The 12705-nt window shown below is 45.1% G+C and overlaps 1 protein-coding gene across 1 annotated transcript; it reads right to left on the bottom strand.

Annotated features, from left to right (window-relative positions):
* Positions 1–814: 814 nt before the first annotated feature.
* Positions 815–6781, bottom strand: LOC119270082 (probable sucrose-phosphate synthase 1). The gene is made up of 12 exons (XM_037552048.1): positions 6290–6781; positions 5235–5467; positions 5051–5114; positions 4268–4960; positions 3982–4104; positions 3750–3881; positions 3185–3361; positions 3045–3098; positions 2872–2934; positions 1836–2765; positions 1612–1739; positions 815–1351 (listed from the first exon to the last, which is right to left on the bottom strand). The coding sequence occupies exons 1-12, from the start codon at positions 6629–6631 to the stop codon at positions 1066–1068; spliced, it is 3225 nt and encodes a 1074-aa protein (XP_037407945.1). The 5' UTR covers positions 6632–6781; the 3' UTR covers positions 815–1065.
* Between the last annotated feature and the right edge of the window lie 5924 nt (positions 6782–12705).

The following is a 12705-nucleotide window of genomic DNA, read 5'->3' on the forward strand; positions in this document are numbered from 1 at the left end:
TGAATGAGGTTCCATAGTTCGAAGCTTAATAGAAAAGGCAATATTTTACTTTTACTGTAATATTTAATCATGTATGGTTTAAAGTAATAATTAAAAATATAATGTAAAGGAAATTTGAATGCAAAAACCAATTACGTGCTTCTAACTCCCTGTCAGGTTTTAAAGTACTAATTAGTTGTCAAAGGCAATACCAAAGTCTTGGAAAGGTGGCTTATATCTAATGAAATTGTAGGCAACTTAAGAGTAAACAATTCTTATCTTCGTTATTACTGATCCTGACAAATGGAGGAATTACAACGACGAATGCGAGTATTGGGCTCCTCTGTTTTAAGACATGACTTTCATTTGGCATGGTTTCATCTGCAATTTCGTAGCTAGACTTGTGCTCTATATCCTAATCAGATCATGAGCTTTTCTCATTAATAATAAGTGGAGTTTCCTGTTCAGTTTTCTGTTTTAAAAGTTGTATTCATGCATGAATCTTTAGTTATGTCACAAACATTACTGACATTTGTTCTTGCATGTTCTCCTGGTATAATCGCGTCTGAAGCCACGGCTTCTGCTGCATTTGGTGTGTTCAGTAGCAACTCGGGGGTGTTCTTTTCATTTCTCTTCCATGTCAGTAATGTTGCCTGACTGGAACCAATAAGAGGACGTGATGGACTAGTATCATTTTAGGGTATTTAGCTTTTGCATTCAAGCCATTGAAAGAATGTTTCATACTAGCATAACTGCAACCGTAAACAGGGGCCAAAACTGGCTTTATATTCTCCTCTTGCCATGCCATGCATATATACTTTAAAAAACAAAGCTGTTGAATAAGCACAATATATATTGCAAACGTATATGCTGAATTAGTTCACAAACATTCAAGCCAGACAGTGGCATCATCAGCAGTCTCTTAATTATTTCTCACTGCAAGATGTAGTCGTGCTAGTGCTCACAAGATTATATATGTAGTGAAGAAAAGAGAGAAATGGTTCGAATCTCTGGTTATGAACAAGCAGAAGATATTAAATAGCATGAGTGAAGATGTTCGGCATCATCGAGCTTCCGGGCAACCGATCAGCCGCTGGAAGCCTTGGAGACCTCCTTGAGAGCCCGCAGGATCTCATCCGACTTCAGATCACCGCGCGTGGTGGTAGCCAATGGGCTATCGGACGGGACAACGTCTTCCTTGTGGTAACTCCCTGAGCTCCTCAGCAGGTCCTCTGAGCCTTTCTCGGTGACGCCTTTAACAATCACCGTCTTGTGTAGTCCTGAAAGCATCTCCTCACGGTCGGTGTCGCCATGTTCCCCGAGGACAATGTACATGTTGCCCACGGGCAGGCCCCAACGCACAAAGAGGTACCTGAGATTGTCGGCAGAGATCCAACAAATTAATTGATATGCTTGTTGCTTTTTTGTTGTAAAAAATGCTACCGTATTTTGTGAAAAAACAAAAAAATGCAGCACTCTTTTGACCGGAAACAGCAAGAGTTCTGTTTTTGCATTATGGAACAGAGTAAAGAGCACTGAGAAAACAACGGAAAAAACTGTACAATAGAAAACGAAAAACACAAGGGCTACAGCAGAGTGAGCCTTCGCTCAATAAAACAATGCGGTACTCACCTGAGTGCTTGTGACCTTGATGCCATGAGAGGGACAACCTGCATCCTCGTTGAGTTCCGACAGTACATGAGGTGGCACCGGAGGCCACGCATCCTCAGCCTCTCCCGCATCTCATCGATAGTTCTCACCTGTGGAATTAAGAAAGTTCACGTTCATATACCAATGGTAAGGATTGTTCATTTGTCAGTGAGTAATGAAAGATAAAGATATGCAGGAGCCTTTACCTTCTTGGGGTCCCTGACGAAGAAGGAGACGCAGTGCGCATTGCAGGACTCCACGTCAGGCTCGACAACACTGCCGGAGCCGTCCTGTGAGGCCATGAGCTTCCCTATGGTCTGCCTGGCGCCGTCGTGAGACCACCGATGGTTGATGTGCTGCAGGTAGTCCTGGTCGGGCCGGAGCTTCCCCTGGGCATCCAAGCACTGCGCGGAGCCAGGGTAGTACACCTCGCTGCCACTGCCGCAGATGAGCGCATCGAAGTCGGTTGGGGGAACCTTCCCCGTCTGTAGGAGCTGGAGCGTCTCGGACAGCGGCATCGCCGTCGACAGTGCGAACCCGGAGATCTTGGACAATTGGGTGTCAGACCGGACCGCCCTGAACACCTCCTGAATCACCTGCAACATCTTCTTGCTGGAACGTCCGTCGTCACCATAGCAGTCCACGGCCACGATGAACAGCCGGCGGCGGCGGCGCAGGAGTGGGTACTTGTTGACGGTGCCAGCGGCGTGAACGTTGGCCGGATTCTTGTCCGTGGCAGCATCTGGAGCTGCAGAAGACGACTGGTGGAGCTTGTTCATGATCTTCTGCACCTGGTCCTGCGGGTCCGACGAGGCGGGCTCGTTAGTGGAGCCTCGCTCGCCGTCGATGGACAGGCGGAGCGATAGGTCCTGGAATTCCATGAGCGAGTCCTCGGCCTCATCGTCAGCGCCAGCGTCCGCAGGCGTGTCCTTGAGCCAGCGTGGGTTCCTGATCCGGCACCCGGCCACCCTGGCGAGGTACGTCCGGCAGTGCTCCGGCCACGAGTAGAGGTGGATGTTGCGCAGCCCGTTCTTCCGGCACTCATGCCACAGGTTCTTGTCGGCCACCAGCTTCAGCAGCGCGTCGGCGATGGCGTTCTGGTCGTGCGGATCCACTAGCAGCCCACTGTTCAGTGTCTATACCAGTGCCACACACATCACGTAGTTAAATGTACTTTCACACATAACTAGTGCATAGCAAAATTTGCAACACAGGATGTGGAAACATAGGATGCATGCTTACATTTGTAATGTCGACCGGACCGCCGTTCTTGGTGGCGACGATTGGGAGCCCGTGCGCTGCAGCCTAAAGGCCATAAGATTGCCAGTATAAAGTTATGTTTATCTTTATTTTTCTATGAGAACAGGGAAGCATCAGCTGATTGACATTGTCAGATAACTGGAACTGAAGCTAACCTCGATTAGTGTAAGGCCGAAAGGCTCCACGAGAGCAGGATTGATGAATACACCCTGCAGGGGATAACCAATGCTTTTCGTCAGAATGAGATGCTGAATCTTAAACATGATAGAACAACTGAATATAACATGCAACCGACCTTCGTCTTGGCTGTGAGGCGATAAATCTCAGGGACGTCGGCCTGCTTGTGATGCTTGGGGAAGGCCACACTTCCATACAGATCATACTTGTCAACCAGCTTCAAGACAGTGGTGAGGACATTTGCATTGCCGGGAGGCATCTCCTCGATGTCATCTCTGTTCCCCATGATCAGAACCTGAAAACAGATGATGTAAATTTTGTTAACCACCACAAGATATTCTGAAACATGCTTTCTGGTCCTCCTTTCATCCAGTTCCTAATATCATCAAATGTCAAAAGATCATTCACATATTCATCTAAATATGATATATGGTTACTAAGTTTGCAAGTTCCCTGAATGGGCAGCATTTTCCAAATGCTTTGAGAAGATATTCAGAAACATGTTACTCTTTTCATAAAGGTCACAATGAAATGTGGATGATCTTTTGACATTTGATGATATTAGGAACTAAAAATATGTTACTAAATTTGTGTAACTAAACCAAAAATATGGTTACTGAAGTTGTATAACTGACTTTACTTATTCAGGTAGGCCGTCTAAAAGGAGGCAGGATATTGCTTACTAAGTTTGCAAGTTCCCTCAGTGGGCGGCATTCTCCAAATGCTTTGACAAGAGTAGTGATGTTCTTCTTCGGATCAGGCCTTGACAGTGCCAAGATCATTGGCTTGTGAGGATTGGTCAGGAAGCGCATCACCTGTGGCACGAGTTTCATGCGGCAATATTATGATCATTTTAATTGATGTAGATTGAAATTGATTTGGATATGCATATGAAATTTGGAACCAAACACCAACCTCAGCCCAGATTGGGGGTAGTGACCTCGGTGATGCAGCATCCAGATTTATATCATCTTTATCGCCATCTCCATCGATATCTTGAACCACAACATTGCTGAAATCCATCCCAGGAGGAATCACCTATCAAGAAGCAAATCGAATTAGCACAAACAAAAACCATGGGGAAAAACTACACTCATTGCCACATATGCCACCTCAAATACCAACTTGCGGAATTTTGACAGATATGGTACATTGGTATTACACTTGAAAAAATTGGTTATACTTGGTACTGGACACTCACCATCATCCTAGGCATGAAACGGCCATGGCAGCTGAGCCCGCGTCTCGTCCGTGCCCGCAACACTTTCTCAAGCTTGACATCAAAGCCATCATACAATCCCCACTGCTCATCGATCTCCTGCCTGGTGCTAGTAATCACAAGCTCTGCTGCGTCCAAGGCCAGCTCCTCCCCCTCAATACGCCTCATGATCTTGTAGGTTGCGTCGATCTCCTCCTTGGACATACGCCCTTGCATCATAATCTGCTCCAGCTTGTTCCTCCCAAGCGAGTGACCAGTGAGCACCATCGGCACATTCAACGCGCCAGAAAGAAGGGCAGCAACATCGCCAGCGTCGGCATAGTGGCCATGGATCACATAAGGCAGCACTGGCTTCCCATGGCCTACCTGTTCGCCCAAAACCTTTGACATGTTTAGAATGTGCGCAAGGGCTCCGTCAACAAACTCTTGGAGGTAAGGCCACAGGGACTCCTTCTTGATGTACTTGTTACTCTGGCCGCAAGGGATGCGCACAATGTATGCCCCGCCGCTCTCACCGCTCCCCTCTGCGTCGTGGGAACCGGAGGTTAACATCTCTGTTGGCTCCCCGTAGCTCCAGTCCACGTCGGGTGATGACACTTGGCGAGTAAACAGGTCTACTCTGTACACTCCGGGCATCATTGCAAGCGCTCTCGCAAGTTCCACAACATATTTCACCTGAAAAACAGGAGAATAGCTCGCCATAAGTCAATGCAAATCTTGGTTACAAGAAACATTTTGTGTAACTAAAAGTTCGGTTTGGTTTACCTGCCCTCCCGTATCTGAATCACTACCCAGTTCCATGTTTTCTCCACGGACAAGACCGTGCACACTGCAACCAAGATGACAAAAATTGTAAAACTTTCACGACATCAACATGGCAATGGTCATGCAGTATAGGATAGAAGTTAAAGGAATTGGTTAACAGAGCTGTGAGGTTTAAGAATGAGACCTGATGAGCACAATGTACAACTTCTTCTCCTTATTCTCGTCCGACCACACACTAAGGTCGGAGAAATTCCTCTGGAACTTCTTCTTGGGGGTCCCTGACGGCATCAGCTCGCCGACGATGTCCCCCTTCTCGCCCTCGTCGAGATCTTCCGACAGGTCCTCCGTGGCCTCGCGGCGCACCTTCTCCTGTTCATTCTGCCGAGCCGACATCCTCTGGATGCCCTCAATCTCCAGCTGCTCGTCATCAAACAAGCCACGCCGCACCAAAAGGATAAAAATGTTCAGAAGCGTGACCAAATCCAAAAGGAAATACTCTGTTATGGCAAGAAATAATACTGCAAAGGCCTTCTGTTTTTGTTTCTTTGTTTACTTTTCTTTTCGGTCCTGTACAGACTCATTCAAAAAAATTATAAATATATGCAGTAGGAGCAATTCCTGTTTTCCGGCAAAAAATAAATGCAAACGCATCAGTCTGGCAGATGCAGTTTCCTTCGGTTGAGAGAAAATGGGAGAGGGGAAAGTGAAAGCCAACTTATCAGCCATTACTGATGGCACGAGAAGATCGTAATTCCCTTTCTCTTTTCACATCATTTGTGTGAAGAAACGATCAGCAATCATACATCCTATCTCCGAAGAAAAACATCATAGGGCCAAAATATAAAATAAAATGGAGACGTGTGTGTTGTCTCTGAGACCAGAGTACTGAATTCTCGAAACGTCAGAGGCGCAGAGAGATCATGCATGCCTACGGCTTGATCTGGTTTCTAAACGACGAAATGACCGATCTAACCTCACGACCAAACATGCCGTTGGAAACATCTCGATACGTCAATCACTTTCATCATCAAAAAATATTAAAATAATAGATCGACCGATACAGATCGCACCACGATGCAGTTAACAATTGGCTAGTGTGTCACGAACAGAAACAGAGAAACCACAGGAGCAATCAACCGACCGACGAAACCAACCAAAACGAGAAATCAACAAGGGGATCGATCAACGAACACGAGACGATCAAGAAGAGAAGGGAACACGAGAGAGAGGATGGCTTGCCTGCTTCTTCTTGCGGGCGAGGTGCCAGATGCGCCAGCACATGTTCTCGAGGCGGCTGCTGCGCTCGCGGGCGTTGCGGGTCGCCACGACCTTGATCCATGTCCTGTGGAGGTCGCTCTCGTCGACGCCTTTCACCACCTCCTCCACAAAGTACGTTGTGGGGTTGAATATCGTGTGCGGCCCGCGGGGGCTCGACGACGACTTCGGGTCACCCCCGCCGCCGCCGCCGCCGCCGCCGGCGGCCCCGGCACCGGAGCCGCCACCGCCTCCGCCTCCGCCACCCGACGCGCCGCTGTCAAGAATCGCCTCCAGATAGCCATTGATCCACTCGTTGCCGGCCATCGTGATGCACCCGCCGCGGCGGCCCGATTCGCGTGCGTCTGTTCCGTTGGGCGAGAGAGAGGGAGAGATGCTCCGTTGGGCGAGAGGGAAGATGGAACTGTCAAGAGAGAGAAAGAGAGAGGAGAGTGGAGAGAAAAAGGGATGGCGCTGGGTGCGTGGCCGTACCGCCGCAGTTATAGGCTCGGTTGAGAGAAACACGGAGAGCCGGAAGCCAAAACTCCATTGTGGAAGGAGAGGAGGGAAGCGCGCGACCGCCCGCCCGCCAGCCCGCCACGTGGAGAGTGTACATGTTCGTTTCTCTCGAGAAAAAGGAACTACGTTTGTACGTGTCGGGGCGTGGTGCGCTCCCGCCGAGGAAAGAAACTAGGATACACCACATTCAACCCCCTCAAATGCAGGCGGACAACGACCCGTTAAGCCTAAGTAATTTTTTTCAGAACTGAATACCTTAATTCAGAAATCTCAAATCCGTTAGACCATGTACAATGGTTCTATCTTAGCAATGTCACGTAGGATAAATTATGAGATGGAGAAAATAGAAATCATAAGAAAAGACTTGTCTTCTCTTATTTAAGACAAGACAAGAGATGATCTCTTAGCATAAATATGTCTCACCATGTTTTTAGAAATAGCTAGTTATTGAAGATAAGGCTAAGAGATGACCCATTATAGACATATTTTTTTGTTATCTCTAAATTACATGCAGACTTTAGATAAGACTATCTTATAAACCATTGTACATGCCCTTACATGCAACGTAAAACCCAATCTAAACGGAGCTCGTCCGGCTTTGCCATGTCCATGTCCGGTGGCTGGTTGCGCCCCTCAAAGTGTTGCTCCGGTCATCAGAGTAGGATATGTGACACGCACCACTCACATGACTCAAGGAGTCGCCGTCTCCCATGCCTTACTCTTCCTTGTCGGAGTCTGGAGCCTTGACAGTGTCAGTCAACGTGAGGTCGACAACGAAGCCGTCATGGTGGGAGGTCACGTTCACCATGACACGACTACGGTGCCGGGGGTTGCAGGCCATCACATGAGGCGCTAGAGAGTGCGACTCCCCCTCCCCGGCGTCTATCACAAGTACTGTCGCGCCATCCTGCACGTTGTGCCTCGTACGGCGGGCACGCCGTGCCATACACTCAGTGAATAGGACACGGATGGCCTCGTCGCCGGCACGCCAATGAAGGGGTTGTGCCTCCGCCACGGCGTCCGGGCGCCAGACAAAGCACACCATCTCCGCCGAGGAAGCGACAATCTGCCTCGTCTCGGATCCACGCACCATTTGGGCGAACGTAATGGATTCACGACGGATCGAGTCTGACCGCTGTCGGGCATTCTCCTCACGGAAGCGATGGAGCGCAATGCGGATAGCCATCTCCTTCTCGGGCCTGACTGGGAGGAGGTCCCAGTTCACGGATCGCCGGACGGGAGCTTGGTTGACTGGAGGGTAGTGGAGTGAAGTTGTTAGGGTTTGCCTTGGGAGCGGGTGAGGGCGATTATATGTGGAGTCGGGATAGGCCAGTGTGCCCCGGGCTGACGTGACGGACGGGACCGCGCACCAGCTGGATTGGAGGGCTATGATGCTTGGTTAGACAGGCACGAAAGAACTCGAGAGCAGACCTAGGCTAGGACGATGGCCCACGCCCAACAAGATGCGGCTCGCTATCAAGGGCCTGCAGATCCAGTATGCTTCACAGACGAGGTCATGGAGCACCAGTTCCCAGAGGGGTTTAAACCCATCAACATTGATCAATATGACGGAACAACGGACCCTGCTGTTTGGATAGAAGATTTCCTTCTCCATATTCACATGGCCCATGGTTCGAGGGGCGTTTGCCCCCGGGCGTCTGCTACTTCTCGAGCTTGCGTTGGTTTTTCCCTTGAAGAGGAAATGGTGATGCAGCAAAGTAGAAATAAGTATTTCCCTCAGTTAAGAACTAAGGTATCAATCCAGTAGGAGGAACACACAAGTCTCCAATGATAGCACCTGCACAAACAAACAAATACTTGCACCCAACGTGATAAAGGGGTTGTCAATCCCTTCACGGTTACTTGCAAGGATGAAATCTGATAGAGATAGGTATAAAAGATAAATAAAAGTGCAAAATAAAATAAAGATAAATAAATTGCAGCAAGGTATTTTTGGGTTTTTGGTTTTATAGATCTGAAAATAATATGATAAAAGATAGACCCGGGGCCATAGTTTTCACTAGAGGCTTCTCTCTTGAAAGAACGCATACGATGGGTAAACAAATTACTGTTGATCAATTGATAGAAAAGCACAAAGTTATGATGATATCTAAGGTAATGATCATGAATATAGGCATCACATCCGTGACAAGTAGACCGACTCGTGCCTGCATCTACTACTATTATTCCATATATCGACCGCTATCCAACATGCATCTACTGTATTAAGTTGACAAGAATGGAGTAACGCCTTAAGCAAGATGACATGATGTAGAGGGATAGATCCAATCAATATTAAATAAAACACATCTTTTTATCCTTAATGGCAACAATACAAATACGTGCCTCCCTACTCCTTCTGTAACTGGGTGAGGACACCGCAAGATTGAACCCATTACAAAGCACCTCTCCCATTGCAATAAATCTAGTTGGCCAAACCAAATCAATAGATCTGAGAGAAATACAAAGCTATCTTAATCATGCATAAAAGAGTTCAGAGAAGACTCAAATAATATTCATAGACAATCTGATCATAAATCAACAATTCATCGGATCTCAACAAACGCATCGCAAAATAAGATTACATAGAATAGATCTCCAAGAACATCGAGGAGAACATTGTATTGAATATCAGAGAGAGAAGAAGCCTGATACGTCTCCAACATATCTATATTTTTTTGTTCCATGCTATTATATTATCTGTTTTGGATGTTTTGTATGCATTAACATGCTATTATATATTATATTTTTGGGACTAACCTATTAACCTATAGCCTAGTGCCAGTTTCTGTTTTTCCTTGTTTTTTAGCTTCGCGGAGAAGGAATACCAAGCGGAGTCCAAATGGAATAAAACCTTCGCGATGATTTTTCTTGGACTAGAAGACACCCAGAAGACTTGGAGATCAAGTCAGAACAACCACGAGGCGGCCACAAGGGTGGAGGGCGCGCCCAGGGGGTAGGGTGCGCCCCCTACCTTGTGGGCCCCTCGGTGACCCCCTGACCTAGTTCTGCCTCCTATATATTCACATATATTCCCGGACCTCCAAAAGCATCCACGAAAACACTTTTCCATCACCGCAACCTTCTGTTCCCGTGAGATCCCATCTTGGGGCCTTTTTGGGCACCCTGCTGAAGGGGGATTCGATCACGGAGGGCATCTACATCAACTCTATTGCCCTTCCGATGAAGCGTGAGTAGTTTACCTCAGACCTACGAGTCCATAGCTAGTAGCTAGATGGCTTCTTCTCTCTCTTTGATTCTCAATAACATGTTCTCCTCGATGTTCTAGGAGATCAATCTGATGTAATCTTCTTTTGCGGTGTGTTTGTTGAGATCCGATGAATTGTGGATTTATTATTAGATTATCTATGAATATTATTTGAATCTTCTCTGAATTCTTATATGCATGATTTGATATCTTTGTCATTCTCTTTGAACTATCGGTTTGGTTTGGCCAACTAGATTGGTTTTTCTTGCAATGGGAGAAGTGCTTAACTTTTGGTTCAATCTTGTGGTGTCCTCACCCAGTGATAGTAGGGGTAGCAAGGCACGTATTGTATTGTTGCCATCGAGGATAAAATGATGGTTTTACATCATATATCTTGAGTTTATTCCTCTACATCATTTCATCTTACTTAAAGCGTTACTCTGTTCTTAATGAACTTAATACTCTAGATGCAGGCAGGAGTCGGTCGATGTGTGGAGTAATAGTAGTAGATGCAGGCAGGAGTCGGTCTACTTGACACGGACGTGATGCCTATATTACATAATCATTGCCTTGGACATCGTCATAACTTTGCACTTTTCTATCAATTACTCGACAGTAATTTGTTCACCCATCGTATTATTTGCCTTTAAGAGAGAAGCCTCTAGTGAAACCTATGGCCCACGAGTCTATTTTCCATCATAATAGTTTCTGATATACTATTTTGCAATCTTCACTTTCAGATCTATACAACAAAAAACTCAAAAATATTTTATCTTTTATTTAGTTTTCTTTATCTATCTCTATCAGATCTCACCTTTGCAAGTGAACGTGAAGGGATTGACAACCCTTTATCGCGTTGGGTGCAAGTGTTTGATTGTTTGTGCAGGTATTAGGTCATTTGTGCATTCTTCTCCTACTGGATTGATACCTTGGTTCTCAAATTGTGGGAAATACTTATCTCTACTTTGCTGCATCACCCTTTCCTCTTCAAGGAAAAAACCAACGCAAGCTCAGGAAGTAGCAGGAAGAATTTCTGGCGCCATTGCCGGGGAGATCTACACCAAGTCAAGACATACCCATCATAAAGTATCATCTCTTGCATTACACTATTCGCCATTTGCCTCTCGTTTCCTCTCCCCCACTTCTAAAACAATTTTCAGAAAGATTTTCTCTTTTCTTCGCCCTTCTTCCTTTCGTCTTTTTGTTTGCCTTTTTGCCCGTGCGTTGGTGTGTCTTCCTACCTTTATGGCTCAACCAAAGAATGTTGATCCTTAGTATATATAGGAGGATGGAAGAAATTGAAAATAATGTTAGGAGCTTCATGTCTTTACAATTTGAGCATAATAGTTTCTTTAGAAACAAGCTTAAGGAGCAGAAAAGTTTTATGGAATATATGAATAAAGAGCTCAATGATATGTCTAAGGAATTTTATGGTTTGAAATCTCAGTTTGCTCATCCAGAAAATTTAGTAGGCCAAATTTCTGATAAACAAGCTACTTTGGTAAACAAGATGGCCGCTAAACCGAAGTCTTTAAATAATGATGATCTTAAAGTAATTGATGTGACTCCTATTGAATCTTTGTTTTCCAATATAAATCTTGATACATATGGGACTGGAGATGAGTCAACTTTAGTTAGAAGGCATCCCAATGATTCAGAGTTTTTAGATGTTGATGCAAAAAATGATAAAAGTGGGATTGGAGAGGTCAAAACTAAGTAGCAATGAACCCACTCTTTTGGATTTCAAGGATTTTAATTATGATAATTGTTCTTTGATAGATTGTATTTCCTTTTTGCAATCCATATAGAATTCTCCTCATGCTTATAATCAAAATAAAGCTTTTACTAAACATATTGTTGATGCTATGATGAAATGTTTTGAAGAAAAGCTTGAATTGGAAGTTTCTATTCCTAGAAACCTTATGATGAGTGGGAACCTACTATTAAGATTAAGATTGAATATTATGAGTGCCATGCTTTGTGTGATTTGGGTGCTACCGTTTCCACAATTCCAAAACCTTTATGCGATGTGCTAGGTTTCCGTGAATTTGATGATTCTTCTTTAAATTTGCATCTTGCGGATTCCACTATTAAGAAACCTATGGGAATGATTAATGATGTTCTTATTGTTGAAAATAGGAATTATGTGCCCGTAGGTTTCATTGTTCTTGATATAGATTACAATCCTACATGTCCTATTATTCTTGGTAGACCTTTCCTTAGAACGATTGGTGCAATTATTGATATGAAAGAAGGAAACATAAGATTTCAATTTCCGTTAAGGAAGGGCATGGAACACTTTCCTAGAAATAAAATTAAGTTGTCATATGAATCTATTACGAGAGCTACTTACGAATTGCATACCAAAGATGACAATACTTAGATTTGTGCTTCTGTTCCTAGCTAGGGGCGTTAAACAATAGCGCTTGTTGGGAGGCAACCCAATTTTATTTTTGTTGTTTTTGTTTTGCTACTATTCTTGAATAAATTACACATTATTACCTATATAGTAATTGTGTTTTGGTGTTTTAATTAGTGTTTGTGCCAAGTAAGACCTTTGGAATAGTTTACGGTGATAGTTGAATTGATCTTGCTGAAAACACAAACTTTTGCGCTCAGGAAAACAATTATCAGTTTTAACAGAAGCGTGATAAAATACTGATTCTTTTTTAAG

The sequence above is a fragment of the Triticum dicoccoides genome, chromosome 3A, assembly GCF_002162155.2.
Source record: "Triticum dicoccoides isolate Atlit2015 ecotype Zavitan chromosome 3A, WEW_v2.0, whole genome shotgun sequence".
In the NCBI taxonomy this organism is placed as follows: domain Eukaryota; kingdom Viridiplantae; phylum Streptophyta; class Magnoliopsida; order Poales; family Poaceae; genus Triticum; species Triticum dicoccoides.